Raw genomic sequence first — 22,159 nt, 5'->3', positions numbered from 1 at the left:
AAGTCCTAAATGTGGTAAAGCGAAAGGCTACGATATCCACATGTTTTATGACTGTCCGATGATCCAGGATTTTTGGTTGGATGTGAGTAATATAATTTCAGGTATACTTGGAGAGACGCTCCAGGTAAGCATAATTTTGATTTTTGGGGGGAATTCCTGTTGACTATACATCACAGAGAAAAAATACAAATAAATTGATTTTTCTCCTCATATTATTAGCCCGTAGGGAAATATGTAAAAAATGGGTGAAAGCCAGTAAAGTAGAATGGCTGGCCTCCATACAACATACTCATGTTTTAGATAGATCTTCAATAAGTAAGAGAAACAATTTCTGGGTTCCATATGAGAAATGGGTTAAATCTATAATAGTCCGATGATTAGGCCTCTATACCATATTGCCTAATATTCTGACGGTGGCACGCAAGGGCTGCAAAGAACCAGCTACCGATGGGTGAATAAGGTGGGCACGGTGTAGCGTGATCCATCCCAATATATCGACTATGGGGTAGTTTCAATCCTTTCTTTCTTGATTGGGACTTATGACCCATGGCTCTGGTATACTTGGGCAATGAGAACAATAATTCTTTTTTAGAAAGGAAAAAAATAAGAAATACAAAAAAAAACATGTAAGCTATGGCTGACTAACGTGTGCTGAGTATCTTTGAGGCACATTCATCAGGGCCAGAGAATCAGAGGATCACCTGTGAAGTTCCCAGGGCGAGTGCCTCCCAGTAGACATGTTATGCAGCGTATTGAAATATGTCAAAGGTTGAGTTTGAGAAGCCGGACTTGGGAATAGACCATTTTGCATATACCTTAAAACATCTCTGATAAGCACAGGTTGCCTAGTTTCCATATAGGCGCAATGATCCTACAATGGTCCTTTTTCGCAATAAATATTGCACATTTGTGCAATGTCAAAGTTGTGCCCATTTTGACTCTTGGCAATGCCCAATCCAGTGCATATTATCTGGCCCCTACAGTAACCTGGAAATCCTACCCTGCTAGTTACCACAATGCCAGAAATCAGGCAAGTATCGTAAAAACAGACTGACATAGGGGTATCCTTATACTCTCATTTTAATATGCACATAGTTGGTTCCTGCAGCTCATTTATTCTGTCTACATCCCATCTGATATCATGTACTGGTCCTTACCTCCGTGGCAAGCACTGAAGTAATCCTGGCAGCAGTCTGGGGTAGGCCGGTTGCAGTATTCATCACAGTAACAGTCTGTTCGTCTGCAGCTGTCGTTTCTGGCTGGGCAGCAGAGCAGGGGTTCTGAGCCGCAGCGACCTGCAGAGGGTGCCAGAGATCATAACACCTTATCACCACCAAAGACCTGAGGAAATGCCTGACCCTAAACAAGAATACAGCAACCCATCTGTTCCTCATTCTGTAGATGTATGACTCCCTCAGACTGTTAAATATTGCAGGAATCACTGTTAGCATGAGCTGAATAAAACGTGTTGTTTTTCGTGCAGTAAATAAGTAAAAGGACATCAAATAAAAGCAGGTGGGTTTTATTAAAACCTCATCCACAAACCGACAGCAGTCAACTGACAACAGGAATCACAGTATTCTAGGAAGGAACACATGTCATAAGTTCCAAGAATACATGTCATAAGTTCCGAGAACTTAAAGGGAAAGAAACCACATATAACACATCTTCCTTCCTAACAAAACAGAAATGAGCATAAAGACAAAGAAAATAAAAAACACAAGATGAGAGGGATCCATACATAAGTAAAAGAAGAAGAAGGATCCATGCACAAGAAATTAAACATAGTCTTTCAAGTAAGCAGGAGGCTTGCGAGCTCTTTGACACCTCTTGTAAGATAATAACATGTTAGAACCATTAGAAGAAGAATTGTTGACATGATGAAATTTGTTACATAAACCATTGTTATATAGAGAGGTATCAGAAACAAAAGACTTGGGATCAACCACCACAACACGACTGTTGTTCCATATCCTCCCATCTTCTGTCTTAATGGCATTCCTGAAAATCTTAATAACATCTCTAACATCGGTGTATTTAGACCACAGTTTGCGTCCCACAGGTGTCTTAATTTTAACACAATCACCAACTTTGATCTCCTGATAAGATACACACTTTCTGTTGTCAAAATATTCTTTGCGAGCAGATTGTTTATCCAACTCTTTCTTTCTTCAATCACCAATATCATTATCAACAAACCCTTTATTTTTTTCATCCAGCCTGGACACCATAAAGTATTAGGGACCCTCCCCATGAATAATTCAAACGGAGACCTCCCAGTGGGTGAATGAGGAGCAACACGATAAACATTGATCCTGTCCTGAAGAGTTGTCTTCCAGTTCAAACCAGAGGACCAAGCTAACTGAATTGACTCCTTAAGAGTCTTGTTGACCCTTTCAACTGCACCATTTGTCTCAGGGAGATATAAAGAACACCTCCTATGTACAATACCACACCTTTTTAGGAAATCAGTAAACAGAGTTGCATACCCTAGATCCCCAAATCAAATTTTTAAATTTCCTCAAGGCCCAAAAAATTGCAAGATATTCTTTCTCTATCACTGAGTAATTAAGTTCTGACCCCTTAAAACACCTAGAAGAACAACAGATAAGGGAATCTCTACCATCTTTTCTCTGTACTAGAACAGCACCTAGTCCTTTGTCACTTGCATCCGTAAATAAAATAGTAGGAAGACCAGGAACAAACGCATGAAGAGAGGGAGCCTTGTTTAACTCTTTCTTGATACTTACAAATTCAGACATACACTCAGGAGTCCATTCAAAAACAACATTCATAGCAGTCAATCTTCTTAAATTTTTGTCCGCAAAATTGGTAATAAACTTCCCATAAAACTCAACCATACCAAGAAAAGAGAGAACTTCCTCCTTATAAACTGGTTCTTTTACTTTATCACTAGATTCTACCAAATCCTTTTTCGGAAGAACACCTTTTCCAGTAATACGATGACCTAAATAATTAACTTCCTCTACCCTAAACTTACACTTAGACTTTTTAAGAGACATGCCCACCTCATCTAAGCGTTTCAACACAGCACACACACGTCTGTCATGTTCTGGAATATCATTACCATAGATCAAAAGATCGTCCTGATAACATTTGACACCAGACAACCCCTTCAAAATTCTAGTCATAATCCTTTGAAAAACTGAGGCTGCCGACACAAGACCAAAGGGCATTCTCTTAAACTTAAAAGTCCCCATGGGTGTAATGAATGCAGTTAGATCTTGTGAGGACTCCTCTAGCTCCACTTGATGGTAAGCGGAAGCTAAATCAAGAGTAGTAAAATACTTCGCACCATCAAGAGTACTAACCATCTCATCAATGTTGGGAAGGGGAAATCTATCAACCACAACTTCCCTATTCAGAGACCTTAAATCAATACATAGACGAATTTCTCCTGTCGGTTTCTTAGCAATCACAACAGGAGCGAGCCACTCAGTTGCCTCAACAGGTTCAATAATATTGTTCTTTACAAGTTTTTCTAATTCATCCTGTACCTTGGTTTGTTCCATTAGTGGGATCCTTCTTACTTTTGCAACTACAGGAACAGCATTGCTTTTTAACCTGATGCGATGTTTGTACCCTCGTAAACACCCCAAATTTTCCTTAAAGACATTTGGAAACTTTTTTGCTAATACATTAGACAAGTAAACATTACTCTCGACTTCAGAGGAATCAGAGACTTCCTGTATCTATACCTGTGGTGAAGCATTGGGATCAAGTTTTACCCCAAGTTGACGTTGATGTAGGACTGACAACAGGAATCACAGTATTCTAGGAAGGAACACATGTCATAAGTTCCATGAATACATGTCATAAGTTCCGAGAACTTAAAGGGAAAGAAACCACATATTACACTGAAAGCCATTTTGCACTTGGCAGCCATCTTAGTTAGCCATGTGCTTGCCATGTGCTTTCTCCCTCTTCCAGAGCTTTGCACATGCTCAGAAAAGCCTAGCTGGAAGAATGCACCTGCTTCTAGTGTGTAACTGTCAGGCTATTCTTGCTGATGTAAGGAGAAATATCTCTCCACCCACTTTGTTGAGCAAGCAAATTGTGTATAGCCGTATTAGTCAAAAAACCATGCTTGTATGTGCCAGGACCTCTCCTTGGTTTTATGCTGGCTACGTAACCTATGCATATATAAGGCCCCAGTTCGCTTTACTCCTTTGAAAGCCTCCTACAGTGGTTTGAGGGTACTGTATAATGCAATCTCCCTCGTCTGAGGTTAATAAATGCATTGTTTTTATATTACAGCTTCCGTGACAATTTCTTCTTTGTTGGTTTAAAGGACCAGTTGTATCAGAAGGTTTGTACTTCTTCAAATGGCGCCCGAAACGAGGACCTCATCAGAGAAGCGACTATCCAAGGAAGTGGTCTTGATTCGAGACAGAAATCTACTGAGGAGGACAGGAATCTACTAAGGAGGTACCCTGCACACTGAGATTACCTGTCTCTACAGCCCAGTATATTTCTGGTCTTCCCTGATCTGGCACTCCAGGAGGTAGCCGCTCCTGACTGAGAACCTTTTTGGCGTGAGTATTCTTAAACAACTGTTAGGTCACTCAGAACCTGGCAGTGAGAGGCTGTAGATTTGTGCTTGGTAAGGTGGTCGACAGGTGCTTGACTTGTATTGGCCAATAATATGATTATGGTGATTTATGTGATTATGTGTAAATTGCAATTTATATAGGCAGGTAATGAGGAGATTTTTCTCAAAATTGTGAATACTTGAATGGCACACTCTAAGCTGAGTGCTACTTTGTATATAATATTGTATATGCTGCATTATTCTTGGCATGCCTGTTCTTAGCACACATCGTAGAATGTGTTGCTTTCTTGGAAGTACTAGAGGGGATACCTAAATAGGTTTAGGTATAAAAACATATTTCTACCTTTGCGAATAAGTATCCCATGGAATTAAAATATGTACATAAAAAAAGGATCCTGATCTGTGCACTTTAACATCCATAAGTAGTGAAATGCAGAGCGCTTTTTGAGCGTTCTACCAGCGAAAACTAGCGAATTTGATGTATTTTGGCTTCTTGAACACGGAACAGTTTTTGGGCTGGTTTTTTTGGGTGCATTTTTTGGGACTACTTTTGAGAAGCTTTTCTCATAAATATGACTTACAATTAGTATTTAAGTACAGTCTGTGGACTGTATTTTGTTCTGTCCTAAGTGTTGATTTGTGGGTTAATTGTGTGTTTAAATGTCTATGTGGTTTGTGGTTTGACACCGGTGGTACTTGTGTGAGTGAGTAGCGATTGCGCTCATTGTATAAGAATGGCTAGCCTTAAGAGCGCTGTATTGTGTGTTCTGAGTGTATGACCCCCTTCTGAAAATGTCTGGAATGAGCTCAATGTGTTTTTTTTCTGTCATCATTCTGTTATGCAAAATGTCATTTAATTAATTACATATTAAATAAAAAATCCAATAATGAATTATGTAACATATGCTAATTAGCTGCACACTATCATTAAAATTGACAAATTAGGAAACTATACATGTATGCAAATTGACCCAATGCTACAGATACAATTAGAATTGACATTCAATAGGAATAAAATAGACCTCATAGGAAACGGAAAAAACAAAAGTATGTGTTTTGTAATAACTAGGGCTAAAATACAAAATGTTACAGCATTTTCCTTAGATACATTGTATTAGATATTAAAAGGCATTCACATCATCTGAGTGAATTGGTTGCTGCTGAAATAAACACGACATTACAGAATGATAGATTTGTGCTGACTTGAAAGGCGTGAGATGTTGACGCCTGCTGGTCAGAGCAACAGCTGCGTAAATAGCACATGGCTATTCCTGACCGCAGGCCACAAAGGAAAAATACTGAGACAACTAGATTTTAAGTCAGCGTAAACCCGGTATAAAGGCCTGCATTATAGACTGTTGATTTTAAAAAGTTACAAAACACAGTTTCATTATTTTGGATAACAGAGAAAAGATTGAAAGTAGGAATTTCCTTTCTTAATGCCTTTTTACATAAGCACATCTGTGGTTCTGATGTCAAAAAAATAACTGTCCTTTAAAAAGTGGCGCAGACTTTTTATATTTCAAGGAAGGCTTCTGTGCTTAGGGTTATAAATGAATACATTTTAGAGGCAAAAAAGAATGAGGCTTGATTTTCATATGTGGAACCATCAAAGAGGTAGGTGTTATAAAAAAAAGGGGAAATTTTGATTATATGAAAAAAAGTTTAAGAAAAATAAGTGCACTAAATTTGTTTTTTGATCTCTATACTGCCTAATTATCATACTGTGAACTCCTATCATCAAAGTTAAATTTAAGCAGTGCTGTACCGCAATGGGGGGAACTAAAATGTGAAATGTCACTTTACCCAGGTGTACAAAACTCATTTTATAAGGGTGTACCTTATATATTTCTGATCCCCCATTCCTGGGATATCTATGGGACACTCTGGGGATGACTAATATGCCAAAATATTGTAGGTTATTCATTTTTAAGTGCCCCTACCACCAAAGTCGAAGTTATTATCCTACCTCTAAATTACTGGCAAACAGGAAGGTATAGCACTGCTTGTCAGCTATCAGTCTCCAGGGTCACTTTGAATTGGAAAACCAAATGGGAAGCCTTACACGAAATAGGACAGCTGGTAAGGGTTAAAGGTCGAGTTCTGCATTTAGCAGCCTAGCAGGGCACAGAGCAAGGTTTGCGACCTCGCAGGGAGAGAAAGAAAAGTTTTGCTTACTATTTTTGGCAAAAGTAATTTTTTGTGCACTCATATAAACAGAAGGAAATATAGTGTTATATGTGGGCTCTGATTAAGAGCATAGCTCTGCCATGTATATACAAATAATAGTTTTTGTTTCAAGATTACTGTGCAAGGGCTGAGATAAGGAGGCAATGGGATTCAGTTTGTATTCATTCACCCTCATGTTACAACTACTACAATTGCTAAAGGAATTGGTGGTTGGTTATTAATGTTTTCTAGCTATCTTGTGTGCTATTTACCTCCTACAAGTGTATTTATGCCCAGTTGCCACAAATAGGGGTTGATAGTGTAGACAGAAGTGAAATTTGTTTCAGGTTTCCTACTGTTGAAATGGGGGAAGGAGGTTAGCTCCTCCGCAAATTAAGGGTAGGCAAATGTATGTTTTCGCGCTTTTTTTTCTCTCTCTTTTTTCTCACTCTCTTTTGAGTCCGTCTAAATTGTCTGGGAAATAGTCATGAGACATTTAATTGGCTATTCAGTAATACTGTTTTAAAATTTGTTAGCATTAATAAAATGAATAAAATATATATGCTATGTTACTGACCATCCTGTCTGATGAAATTATGAAAGGATGAGTAGTCTAGATGGCTGTTCCCTGATTTGACCTTTAACCACATGGGTGCTGCTGGCGAGCTGAGCTCGTCACGGCCGTTGGAACGTTCGCACGCGGGGCTAATTTCCCCGCTATGCTGAACCTTCTAAAAACAGGTGTGGCTGTGGCGAGCATGGCTGCGCCGCGCGCGGCCCCCTCCTCTCCGCACAGCGGGGGGAAAACGCCCAGCAGCGAAGGGGTTAAGGGCAACTAGATGTGAGTAGTTTTTCTTCTAAAATTCTCAGATAACACCATTATTGATAGCTAGGCTGTGTAAATAAAGTGACAGCCCTTATTAGAGCTGATGTTGCATTGTTTGGATTGTGAAAAGTAGAATTCAGGAAAGAAGCCCATGTAATCCTCAGCAACCATTTTTGAAGAAAATATTGTTCTATAGGAGTTTGTTTGTCACAACATGTACTGCTGGAAAAATGTATGTACCCACTATAGAAGTTTTTTAAGTTCTTTATGTAATAAGAATCCCTGTTAAATTAGCAGTTTTAGATTTTCCTGCTGCACTTATAACATGAGAGCATGGTCCTAAGCGTACAATGTAGGTGTCTTTATGAAAGAAAAATCATTTTAGAAGTGTCTGCAGTCCTGTACCAGTAAGTAAATTCTATGAGTAAAAGTGTAGAACATTTCCTTTTTTCTTTAGGGTTCTTCAGATGAATAATATTGGACTATACAAATGTAAGGATTTAGACTATGTCTGTATTCTTTTTTTCTTTTCCTCAGAATTTAATAAATGAACACAGACTTCCTTAGCTGCTTCAAATAGTGTAATAGGTCCAGGTTTTTTTTTTACTCTGATAAATGCAGTGGTTCTTGGGTGCCTTGCTAATATATGGGGCGTCCCAAGGCTAGGAAGTATTCTGAGACTAGATTATTTCTGTGCCTTGTCTAAAGACTGTCTAAAGACCTTTTGTTCTGTCCTCCAATAAATATGTGCTGCCTTACAACCATTGTCAGAGGGGCCCGAACATCAGATCCAGCCTGGAGAGTCAGCACCACTCCAGCTTGAAGCAAAGGTGAAGGTAACCAGCACAGGCATTGCTGGGAACTAGGTCTTCAGTGTAGGCAGAAGCACTGGGATGTGAAGTGTGAAGTGTGTACCCCTGACACTGTCCTGGGCGAAAGATGGGGTCACAAGTCAGAAAGGAGAAGTTTTGGATCAAGTTTTTGATGCCCAGCTGAGAGTCACAGACCGACCTTTTGCTTGAGGTGACCCCTTTTGAAACGAGTGTTGCTTCAGAGATCCCAGCATCAAGCCCCTGAATCCTGGTCCCAAAGTGAATGCAAGCTTGCACCTTTGTTTGTTGATCAAGAGTGCCTGGGCACACTGAATAAAATTAGTGGCCCCACTAAAGGAGCAGTGCGCCAGCGGAGCAATACAGGAATTAGGAAAGGACTTCAATTCAGGGTATAGGTGCTGTGTCCTTGGTGCCTGCTAGATCAAAGTGAAGTAAACTGGTGCACTGCCTAAGACACTGGATAGGATCATTGAAAAACGTATTTTTCTTCTCAAACTGGGCCGAGATTCCCGATTTGTGAGTTTTGCAGCTTCAGAGTGGTAACAACAAGAGCCTGACTGTGAGGCTCAAATGGGCACAGGGAGAAGACTCCCCTCTGGCTGTTGTACAGCAGCTTCAATTTCCCAAGGACTTCTTTTTGCTAGCAATGTTACTTTGCCCACCTCCAAAAAGTATATTATTTGATACTCAATTTTTTTTACATAGAATCGGACTAGATGGTTCTAGGATTTGTTTTTTGCTTAGGGTTGGAAACATTTTGATAATTCTGTTTGTCATATTAGTCATTACTCTCTCCTGTTATATGTATGACCCAATGCTCAGTTCCCTTTGTACTCCTGCTTATACGTTATATATATACCCGCTTAATGAAATGTTTAGAATGAAAATGGTGTATCAGTGAACCCCGTAGAAGGATTTTATTTCTTCAAGACATGGCCCTGCACTTTACAATGATTAAACTCCTTCACAACAATATTTTATGTTATGTTATATTATGTTATGTTATTTTATTTTGTAGTGCGCACGGATACTCCAAATATTGTCCAGGGGCGAACCAAGAGGGGTGAAAGAGCTAACACTACCAAAAAAGATAAGTTTTCAGATTTTTCCTAAAAGCCAAGGGGTCTTGAATTTATTGAAGAGCAAATGGGAGGGCGTTCCATGCCAAGGAAGCTTTCAGGGCGAGAGAGCGGCCACCCATCCTATGGCATTTGAAGCGAGGGAACCTGGGCTAAAAGTTTAGACGTAGAGCGCAGTTGTCTCACCGGGGCATAGAAGGAGAACCGTTTCTGCAGGTAGGTAGAGCGCGTGGGCGATAACTAGTGATATAAACTTGCCCTGTTCAGCCACGGGAAGCCAGTGAAGTGAGCACAGATGTTGTCTCACACTACTCCTAATAGGGATATCAAGAAGAAGTCTGGCTACTGCATTTTGGACCATCTAAAGCCTTTTCAACAGGAAGCCAGGGAGACCAGCATACAACGCGTTGGCATAGTCCAACCTAGATAAAATAAGAGCGCGGATGACTGTTTGTTTCGCAGTCCTAGGAAAAAAAGATAGAAATTTCCTTAGCATTTTAAGGAGACCGAAGCAGTTGCTTGGTCAGCTTTTTAACCTGAGTGAAGAAAGAAAGGTTCTCTTCAAACCACACCCCTAGGTTCTCGGAGGGTTTCCCTTTCGATGTCGGCAGAGAAAACTCAGGGGGCCAGAGCGATTCTCAGAAATTGGGGGGAAATTTTCCATATAGGAGAATCTCTGACTTCTCTTCACTGCACTTGAGTTGAGCGGCAGCAAGCCACTTAAAAGCAGAGGGCAAACAGTGTTTGGCTGAGGAGACTGAGTCCTCATTTTTTCCCCAAGTAAAAAGAAGCTGGGTTTCATGATCATAGGCCATAATCTTAGCCCCCAACTCTGCCAAATAGACCAGAGGAATAACAGATGTCAAAGAGGAGGGGGCTTAGGGAAGACCCCTGGGGGACATCTGTGGCCACTATCTGGGGGGAGGAAGAGGATGTCAGAAGCCAGACCTGTTGCACCTGTCCTTCCAGGAAGGACCTGAGCCAGCCCCAAGCAGTGCCAGAAACACCAATCTCGGAAAGTCCGGTGAGGAGCAATGAGTGTGGAACCGTGTCGAACGCAGCCGACAGGTCAAGCAAAATCAATGCTGCCCTTCCGCCGGCGTTCAGACACTCCCAAATGGCTTCCCCGACCTCGAACCAGGGCTGACTCAGTGCTGTAGGAGGCCCTAAACCCTGACTGGGCCTGGTGCAAAAGGCCCGAGCTTTCACCAAACTCAGTAAGTTGTTTATTCACCACCTTTTTGCACACCTTGGCCAAACTAGGCAGACGGGAGATGGGACAATAATTCCCTGGGCTGAGGGGATTGAGGGAAGGCTTCTTTAAGAGAGGAAAAATCTTGGCCTTCTTCCAGACCTCCGGGACATGAGCCTCCAGAAGACATATTAATGATGTTATTGCCTTCCACATTAATAGTCTCTGCAGCCCCTGCCAGCAATCTGGCTGCACAGGGGTCAGATGGCGAGAGTGATTTCAAGCCCTTCAGAATTTTTAGGGAACCAGGCAGATCAAAGGGAGAAAAAGCATGTAGGGAATGAATACAATTGACAGGTGGTGACTCCCGAGGCAGAGGGCAACTGTAGGACTGTGGCAGGGAGCAAAGGGCATCTGAATAATGTGAATTTTGTCCATGAAGAAACCGGAGAGATTATCACACCAGGCATCTGTAGATGGAGACGTAGATGATTGGGCAGTAGGGGACGTAAAACTCTGGACAATGGAAAACATTTCCTTAGAATTGTTTTTGGCAGAGTCAATGCGGGCTGAATATGATCGCCTTTTTGCCTGGGCTATTGCAGCATAGTACATTTTTTGTTTATGCCTAAGCTTATGCTTAGCTGTAGGGCAAACATCTCTGTGACCCCAATCCCGCTCAAGTTTCTTGAATTCATGTTTGAGCATTTTAAGGTGAGGAGTAAACCATGGTTTGGAGGGTGACTCCCTAGAAAACCTTGGGGAGGGGGTTGGGGATAACATATCCATGGTGTTAGACGCCAAGCTTGTAAACCTGGCAAGTCCTCCCTCAAGATCTGGCGGAAGAGCGGGCCTGGAGGCATCCAAGGCCTGGTTAAACACCAGCGGAAAAAATTTGCTAAATGATGTTGTACAGTAACAATGAGCTGGCGAGTCGGGGTTGGCAACTATCCACGAAAAATAGGTTAAATGGGACATTGGTGTGTGAGGTATCCTCAAACAGCACAAAGCAGTCACAGCTGCATTAGTCATGGAAGGAAGCCATCTCAACTCTTCCACATATCACACAACCTTCTTCTATTCACCCAGGATTTATGAGGTGGATAGGTGGTACAGTGTACTTCAGAGAGTCACAACTTGAGCAGGGGAGTCAGAGAGGAGGACACAAAGAAAGAGCTTGATGACCTCATGAAGGAGGTCTCACAATGGTCATGGGGGATTTAACATCTGTGTTGCATCCCTCTTTAACGTCTCCATTACCCATTGCAAACAATAGATTGTACCATAGAATATTGAGCATAGGAAGATTGTAGTATTATAATTCCATAGACAAAATATCATAGGACAAAAAATATAAAGATAAATAGATAGTGGAGGTATCGATTTACGGATTCATAACTCCACATCTGCATATCTTGAAGATATATATATATATATATATATATATATATATATATATATATATATATATATATATATATATATATATATATATATATATATATATATATATATATATTACCTACTCCAGTAGGTAGTTATAGTTGGGATTGTTTTCCATAGGGAATCCACAACATTCTATTGGGAATAACTTTGGCGCCGGTTGAGGAATCTGCCTGACATTTTCCTGAAATTTGCCTCCCTGCGCTCCGCTCCTTCCCTGAAAGTTTGGAAGGGATTCGTCAAGCGGGGGCCGAGATAAAAGGAGGGTCCCAAAACGTGTTTTCCCCATGTTAATTTCCGTAGGGCGGTTGGACTCACTTTTAGCCCGAACGGCTGAATGGATTTCCACCAAACTTGGCAAAATTGTAGGGACTGGTAGCCCGATGTGCCTTTGCTATGTCTCAAGATATGTGCTCCAGTGGATTTTGAGTAATTTAGGTTCAAAAAAATATATATATCTATAAGCGCGCCCCGGTACGTGCACCGGGGCGCGCACCAGCATGCTACGCGAGTTCGCGAGCGGAAAGCTGATTGGCTCTCGGGTGTCTGTCAACATTCCAAACAGACCGGAGCGGCCGCTATCTCGTGTCTCGGTAGGATCGAGACACAAGAGGTGGCAAAAACAAAGGGGGAAATGACCAAAAGGGGGCAGGGTAGATCCCCCTGACCCCTAGGTTTGATGTGGGGGCCATAAAAGGGGGGAGCGCCTGGTACACGCACCGGGGAGCGTACCGGGGAGCGTACCATGGGGAAAAAAGAATGACAGATTTTTTCAAAAAAGTAGCATTTTTTTATAAATTGGAGGTAGTTCTAAAAAGAACTGTTTTTTTATTCTTTTTGTTGTTTTATGTTTTTTATTGTTTTTTGGAACATTTTTTACTTTTTTGGCTTTTATGAGCAATTTTATATTTTTTTTGTTATTTTTATGGGGACAAACAAAAAACAGGGAATTGTAAATGGCTCAACTGGAGCAAAAAAAATCAGGAAAAAATTAAGGTTTTTTTCGGCACTTGTGGTTGTCACCAGCACGGTTGATGAGTTTAAGGCTTTGCTCACCATAGCTAAGTGTCCTTCCACAAAATATGCAAACTATTTTGAATTGTCCAAACTGGGTTTGGATGTTTGGGACCATCTCCCTTGTCTCTGGACCCGATGGAGTGGGTTGCTTACTTTGGGAGGTGCTGGGAGAAGATTGGGGACGGTTTCTGGTCAGTTCTCTGACCTCTGCCGCAGCATAGTTGTTCGGGTGCCGGCGTTGCATGTGGCGAATCATGGTGTTGTTGCCAAAAGAATACTTTTTGGCAGGGTTCCCCCTGGAAAGTACAGTGCCACAGATCATACAAGTCACCTTTGGCGCATTAACTTTTTTGAGGCCCCTTGGAGTTTTAAAAAACTCCCTGACTATGTGCTCCTTTGGCTTATAGGTGGTAGTATCCTCAGGCAGGTACTGCCTCTCCTCCTCCTCCTCCTCCTCCACCTCCTCCTCTTCTTCACCACCACTGTGGTGTTGTGGTGGTCGTTGTGGTGGTGGTGGTGGTGGTGGTTGAGATGCCCCTGCTGCTACTGTAGCCATTTCTCAGTACAAATAGGTACAAATAGGTCTGCAAACAGGTGTTCCTCAGTCAAAGTAAAAAGTGAGAATGAGGAAAAAAGGTGGGGGCTTTCATCTTTCGGAAAACAAAACTGTCCTGAACCAATGAAAAGTGTTATTTTCAGGTCACATGACACTGGCTTTATCATTTGGAAACCAAAACTGTCCTGAATCAATGAAAAGTGTTATTTTCAGGTAACATGACCTGACGCGCTTACGCTACGCACCCCGGGCGCGCCCCAGGGCGCTTACGTAGCACGATCGTATGCGCTCAAGTGCTTCCGGGTGCGCTTACACTGCGCGTATCACGCGGACGCGGCTACGCGATACGTCACGATGATGTTTTCGTTCGCAGCAATAGCGCTAACGGGACGCTCACCGACACGGGCACCGGGGCGCGCCGCAAGACTACGCTTAGCGGTGCGCTCACCGGTACGCGCACCGGGAGCGCTACAAGGCAAAAAAAAAAAACATGAACAATATACATAAAGAAAATAGTATTACATAAATATACAATATAGGATTCATTTTAAAAAATATTACATTTCATAGCTATAGAAATTTGCTATTAAAAAACCTTTGAAAACCACAAAAAAAAAACATAGGTTTTAGGCCCTATATATAGTTAGGAATTAACATTTTAAAAACCTATGAAATTCACTGAAAAAACCATAGGTTTCACACCAGTTATAGTTAGGAATTAGCATTTAAAAACCTATTATATTCACTGAAAAAACCATAGGTTTCACACCAGTTATAGTTAGCTGGAAATTTTACTGACATAAAACCATTGAAATTCCCACGTTATAGTTAGTTGGACTCACTATAACTTGCGCGCCTGCAATGCACTGCTGATGACGTCACATATTACATCACTCATGACATGGTCAGTGACATAACTCATGACATCACTGATGACACCATCCTTGTGACAGAGTGACAGACCTAATTTCAGTGTAATGCAACCCTTGAAACACATATTCAAAAATAGAAACTAACATTTTCAAAAAAATGGAGATACCCATACCAGTTACAACAACCAATTCAGTAATTCCACCATCTATATACACATCCACTCATTCACCAACAGTTATATATAGTCACTCATACATATACTCACTCATCATATGTAGTGATACACCTATACATCCTGTTACACACCGACAGTCATCCAAAAGTTACTCACACACATACTCAAACATGCAAATAAACTATTGAATATCCATTTATTTGCATATACAACTATACACACACTACCACCTTACTTCTAAGGAAACTTACACATACTTACTCTCTTAAACAATCACTTATAGAACACATACTTATTTAAACAGGAACTCTTACAATCTCTCACTCTCACATATACTCACTTATATACATCAATACTCACATATACTAGATTAAAACATATGTCGTTACTAATAAAGACACTAGTGAGACAGTCATTCACTCACTAACACACACATATACACATTCATCCACCCATACAGTCCTGCACATATGCTGTCTTCAAAACACATACAAACAGTGAGTCAGTCATAGATGCATCTATGTGCTAAGTAATACCCCCATCAAACCATACAGACACTCATACTGATACTAAAAAAAAATCTAATAACCCATATACACACACATGTAACTACTCACCAACCCATGCAGCCACTTATACACAAAGTGAAACACTAATACATATATTTAAATATTTAAAAATTACTCGCTAATATATGTATTCACTAAGATACACTTAATAAGCCAGTTAAATAATCAATTTTTTTTAAAAACATCCATTTACACACTTATTTAAACATTTATTCTTCCATCGACCTTTACAAATACATATATAAAACATATTTATTTTTCAGAAAGACACATATTCACTGGATGGTGTCATCAGTGATGTCATGAGTGATGTCACTGACCATGTCATGAGTGATGTAATATGTGACGTCATCAGCAGTGCATTGCAGGCGCGCATGAGTACAACTAACTATAATGTGGGAATTTCAATGGTTTCATGTCAGTAAAATTTCCAGCGAACTATAACTGGTGTGAAACCTATGGTTTTTTCAGTGAATATATATATATATGAAAAAGCTGAGTCCTGAGTGCGAAAGGAAATGCTGCTTTAATAGTGAAACACAGCAACTCATTATTTTCCAGACGCGTTTCGAAAATTAATTAGACTTAATCATTGGTGAGAAAAAGGAAAGAAGGACTGCTTCGAACTGTTTGTATATTCCTTCATTGCCTTCATATCCCAGAGTGCATCACTGTTAATCAAGTAAGTTCGATTTTCAATTAAACAATGTAATGATTATTCATAGTTTTTACTTGTTGCAGTCCATTATTTTGTACCTTAGTGGCTTATTGCTCCAAGTGTTGCAGTGAAATATTCAATCTTAACAGCACCATCCTCCACACTCCACCCGAGGAGATCAATGCTCCTCTAGCGTCCCTTCCCCGCCTCCAAGATGATCGTAGTTTCAGGAAAACCCATTTTTAATCATCTGAAGTGAGCGAGTAATGCCCCCTCATGAAATCCATCCAAAAGTCTCTGCAAAGTGGGTCCCCCGACCCTGGCAGGGTGGCCTCAGCTACACAGGCACAGAGGAACCTGCAGCCACATCGTAGTTTACAAGAAAAAGCCGAGTTTTTAGTGCAAAAGGAAATGCTGTGTGTCACTATTAAAGCAGCATTTCATTTTGCACTCAGGACTCAGCTTTTTCTTGTAAACTAGATGCAGTGCGCGCTTATAGATATATACATTTTTTTCACATTTGATTTTCTCAACAACTACTGGAGGGATTTACACCATTTAAACCAAGGGGCGATCTGCCAATCAGACTCTATCACTTTGCCAAATGTATTGTAATTCCGTTCAGCCGTTCGGGCTGTAGCCGTGACTAATCGTCCTATGGAAAATAACATGGGGGAAACACGTTTTGGGACCCCCTTTTTTCTCAGCCCTCACTTCACAAATCCCCCCAAAACTTTCAGGGAATGAGCGGAGCGGAGCGGGCCATCTTCTTTGAGAAATTCGCAGAGCTCCATCACCCGGGCAAAAGTTATTCCCAATAGAATGTTGCAGATTTCCTATAGAAACTAGGTCCTAACTATAACTACCTACTGGCAACCGCCAGTAGAGAGAGAGATAGAGATAGATAGATAGATAGATAGATAGATAGATAGATAGATAGATAGATAGATAGATAGATAGATAGATAGATAGATAGATAGATAGATAGATAGATAGATAGATAGATAGATAGATAGATAGATAGATAGATAGATAGATGTGAAGTTAGGTATAGAAAATCTGCACTTACCTTTCGATAGTTTAACCCTTGATATTCTGTCTACAATATTAAGGTCCCATGATATTCCCTTCTCGATATTCAGGAGGCACACCGTGACAATATTATTTCAGTATGATTGTTAATGAACAGCAAACACATTCTCTCTACCTTATTCATTTATTACTTTATTTTGTGTCTTTTTATATCTCACCTCTAACCGCTTTGCTGCGGCACACATTCCCCTGCCGTGCGGGCGAATTCTAATCGTGCACGAATCGGACGGCTCCTGGCCATAGGAGGCACACGCCGACCGTGACGTCAGACGGCCGGGGGCCATCCGACACAGGGAAGAGGCTAAGCAGGAGCCCAGGGGTATATGATCACAGATGACCGTTATCCTACATCAATTCCCATTTTCATGTACAGGTTATCAACACCTGTAGTTCCGACTTGATTACAGAAATGCCATTTACTTAACAACCCCAGAAAAACTCCAGATAATAATTAGTCCATGTAAAAAAATGACTATGCTTTCCCTATTTTATGTGCCCTACACTGGCTTGTGGGGTGGAGCAGAGAGCTTTTTCAAAGCCATGATAATCAGTCATAGGGCCATATATTATAAAACCCTATATATCCCTGAAGTCAAATTTAGAAGGTACAGCCCCAGAACACCTTTATCCTGCTACTAGATGTTAAGATTTTTGTACATTAACCATAAGAAAACGATCCAAAAAGTCGGGTCAGTTGTTTTTAGCCCACAGAAGGCACGAAGGACCTAGCACAAAGATAAACAGCAGAAGGGAGCCTGACTAACTTAGAAGGTATGCCTATTGGTAGGACCCTCGACTCTCCCCCACCAGTGGGAGCATGCTTCATCATAGGGTCTGCTCCTCATTCAGACCAAGCAGCTTACTTATCTGAATGGGCTTGTGATGGTAGGAGCTCTTCACTAAAACCCTTTTCAGAGTCATGCCCTTCTTCAGGAAACACAGGTCTCCAATAACCCTGTCCCTTCCATATCAGTAATTTCTATGAACTGTGAGGATTAGAATGCGTGAAAATATGTGAAAAAAATGCACAAGCAAACCAAAATAAACAACAAATACTTGTGGATGCAATCAACCTATCGGCCACTGTTACCCTACGTTAAGCATGGTAGAACATTGTGAAATCTAAATCAGATAAGTTGGCTTCACTCATTAATGTGTTTCAATAGTTAATAGAAGCTGTGTGTACATCGTGCATGACCTTCATTACATATATGAAGTGCACAGGAAGCTGAAAACTGGAATACCAATAGTTTGTGGATGCAGAAGGACAACTTGGAAGAAGATGTAGGGTTAAGAAGAGACATAGGAGGAGGGAAGGTCATGGTAGAGAATGATGGCCACAGAATAGTGTGTTTAGTTTCTTTTAGACTAAAAAAGAGAGGTAGCAAGGGATGAGGGAGCCTGTTTTTTGTTGAATCCTTTCTTGCTTTGGGATTTTTAAGAATTACTTGCTTCATGGTGTGAGTGCCCAAGCTGTCAGACCTTTTCAGCTCGATAGTCCGGTTGTAGGAGTGCAATGCTTTGTATGTGAAGATGTATAGTGATCTACATTCAATGTGGCATGGGGTGGGAGCGAGTGGCGGTTATTACAGGTTGCAGTAGTGTTGTCATCTTTTCGATGCCCAATGATCAGGTGTTGCAACGTGGCGTAGTCTTCTAGAGGAATGAGGGTGAGGTTAGCGACTTATGCAAACAAAACATTGTTGTTGTCGATGTGAGTGAGGACACATTTCAAACAGCTCAATTGAACGTGTGCAGAGGGAGGAAGGCTTTACTGTTGTTCAAGACATCTTGATATTTAGAAACATTTGAGACTTGTGGAAATTGGAGGGAAGACTGCCTTGTGCAGCCAGTTCTCAATCTTGGACCCTTGTTTACCTCTGTTTTTGGGGATGAGCTTGGTGTTTTTGATTGGTAATAGTCTTAGATAAACTGTCACTACTGCCATTCAGGAATGAATGGTACCAAGACAGTGGCTTAGGCGCAGGGGCCCAGAGTTACAAAGGTAACTCACACTCTTGAGTAATTCATACGTTTGAGTAAGTTTATCAATTTTCTGTTTTCAGAAACTCGGAGTGTAAGTTACTACTACAAAAACTGAAGTAAATCCAGCACTCCACATAGCCAACCACTTGTACCCACCCACAGAAAACAATAGAGGTAGGACCAGAAATTATAACACCATATGAAATAATGTTAAACACATTTTTATTATTTAAAACAGTTTGAAATATACATTAATATATTTTCTTCTATAAAATATATAAAAATAGCACCTATTTATTATTTAATTATAACATATTTCAATGAATTATTTTGAATTAAAAATAATGATGTAACAACAAATGTTAATACATAATTAAATCAATTTTAATTAATTGTGTAACTTACTATTAATAATTATCAATGAATATCACAAAAAAATCTTTCTGCATTAGATCTTGAATATGGAAGATGCCATGAGGCACTGTTGGTTATTGTCGGTATCTCAGTGAATTTCGACTTTTGTTTGGGCAGGCTGAACAACATAGGTGTGCGGACAAATCCCATGGGATCCCGTCTTTAACAAGTCGTGGAAAGTATTTTGAGATATTTGAATGTTTTGCAAACGATTATATGCCCTCTCCTATTAGGGTACTTCTACAAACCCAACATACCAGATACCCAACTGAGTTTTCATAATCAAAGTAATTCTTTGTCACACCTTGTATGGAGTAACAAGTTTTCTGCCTTAAGTAATCTCAATGGGTTAGACTGACTGGGGCCAAAGGCAATCCTCCCACTTTATCCACAAAACGAATTGCCCCAGCATATTACCCTCTCTTCCTCCGACCTAGGCAATGGTGTGACACCCTTGGGTGCTCCTCGCGCTGGGCCACCGCCAACATTAACACTCACTGAGGGGGTTCAATAATTTAGCCCACAGGGGGTCAATAACCTGAGGATGGTATCTTGGAATGTTGTCAGCAGATTGTCCCAAACAGACTGGGGGGTGAGGTTTTTCATTGACACGGCTGCCATTGTCATGTTTCATTAGACTTGGGACTTAATAGTTTCTGATAGGCATGTTTTTAAAAGTTTCTTCACCCCATCGCAGAAGTCTCTCTCAGGCAGAGCCTCAGGGGGCCTCACAATACGAGTCAGCATTAGGTTAGAATGACAGGTGAAACAACTAAGGAGCAAGTTCAAGGATATCTTAGAGGTTGAACTTGGGCCTTGGAATGGCAAAAATATATTTTTTTGTATAATGTGTACAATGGAAAACTACAGCAGACTCGGAGGTTATATCTAACCTGATGGAATGCCTACCCATCCCTTGCAGAGGTACCGCTATTGAAATTGTGGACGATTCTAATATGTCCTTCAAACCTTCAATCCTAATCAGAGATATAGCTAGAGATGAAGATGGCCCCCATGGCATTGCCCAGCAGCAAGGAGCTTGTATTCCAATTACCTATGAAGTTGTCTTCAATTAATAGATCTCTCTCTCTCTCATGCCCATTGAGAACATGTAACGGCTGTACCCCTTTGTATTTAAAGAGGCAGGCCACATTTAAAAGGGGACCTTATAGAAGCAACATCAACTATTTTCTTTTAGACCTCTACTTGTGGCCTGCGTTGATGGACCTTAGGGTCGAGGACAGATATGAAAGTGACCACTATCCCTTGCTTTTAACCCGTGAGAGTATCCTACTTTTAGCAGATCCGGCCAAAGACTAACCCCAAAGTGGCATTGACTGTCACTAGCAATAGGAAAATTGGCAGATGGGATACTTTTGCCTCAAACCCTGATGCTCTAAGCCAAATATATGCTTATTTGGAGCTCTTCCTGGCATCAATGAGTGACCACGATCCTAACCCCTTGGATGTATCAGAGCTCCACAGCGACTGTTTCACTGCTCTTAGAGCACTTGTTTTACTAAAACCATTACAAACACCAATCACACGCATATATACAGTCCGAGTACAATAAAGAGTGTAGAGAGACCAAAACCTCCCTGGTTAAAGCTATCAAAGGTGGCCAACAATCCCTAATCCTGGAAGCAAGGACCAGCTACAAAGCAATCCTTAAAAATACCTAGAGTACCGGGGACTCTCAAATGTGGGTGGACGTCTTATAAGCCATTCAAACTAAAAATCAAGACACTTTTTGGCACATGTTTAGCCATGGAAATAAGTCAGATACAACAGAACCTGAAACCAACAACTTACCCATGGACTGGGTGGTCCATTTCAAATCCCTTTGTGGTAAGGGCAAATTAACCAAAACAGACCGAGATCTGCTTACTCATGAGTTGCAGTTTGAGGTCCAACCTAGCACGGACAGAGGCCCTCTTATGTCCTGGCATGAGTCCCTAAATGATAGATTAGTATTCACCCTGGCTGAGACAGAGCAGACTATCTCTGAACTGAAATCTGAAAAGGCCCCTGGGCCAGATAAGATCGCAGGGGATTTGTTTAAATCTGTGTCAGAGATCTGGTCACCATACTTAGAATGTATCTGCAATGCCATTACGGCACCTATCCCAGATTCATGCAGGGGAGCAGAAATAGTCCCCAAATACAAGAAAGGTGTGAGATCAGCTTTGGCAACCAATAGGCCTGGTAGATATAGCCCAGAAGATCTTTAGCAAACAAGTCATGGGTCATATTGGTTGGAAGACAATAATATTATGTCCACCTTTCAGGCAGGATTTTGCCCAAAAATAAATACCGGTGATCAAGTTTTTAAATTCTGGATGCTGAGGTGTAAAACCATAGACCACAATGGAGGGAGTTTTACATAGCATTTGTGGGCCTCAAGGCTGCCTTCAAAATAGTCCCCAGAAACAAACTATGGGCAGCTATGAGGGACATGCTTATCCCTCCTATGCTACTTGAAATCATTGTGTGACTCCACACGGGAAACTATGCCCAAGTAAGATGGGGCCCAGAGGGTGAATTAACAAATCGCATCTCAGTAGATAAGGGTGTAAGGCAAGGATGTGTTCTTGCCCCAACACTCTTTATACCTTTTATTATTAGGTGTGTTGACTTCCTAATGGTATGCGTAAAAAACTCCCTGGTCCTGAGTGGTATCAAAATCCCGGTTTCGTTAGTTGCC

The 22,159-nt window shown here is 41.0% G+C and overlaps 1 protein-coding gene across 4 annotated transcripts in view; it reads right to left on the bottom strand.

Annotated features, from left to right (window-relative positions):
* The window catches only part of LOC147724956 (uncharacterized), a 235,710-nt gene that overhangs the window by 162,349 nt on the left and 51,202 nt on the right, over positions 1–22,159 (bottom strand). For all 4 annotated transcript variants that reach the window (XM_086966449.1, XM_086966448.1, XM_086966450.1 and 1 more), the window contains exon 3: positions 1,158–1,295. In XM_086966449.1, coding sequence (XP_086822575.1) covers positions 1,158–1,295 — 138 coding nt within the window. The remainder of the gene's footprint in view (positions 1–1,157; positions 1,296–22,159) is intronic.

This window comes from Lissotriton vulgaris, chromosome 4_1, assembly GCF_964263255.1.
Source record: "Lissotriton vulgaris chromosome 4_1, aLisVul1.2, whole genome shotgun sequence".
In the NCBI taxonomy this organism is placed as follows: Eukaryota; Metazoa; Chordata; class Amphibia; order Caudata; family Salamandridae; genus Lissotriton; species Lissotriton vulgaris.
Note: the sequence above shows the minus strand (reverse complement) of the source record. Positions and strands in the feature narration are given on the sequence as shown.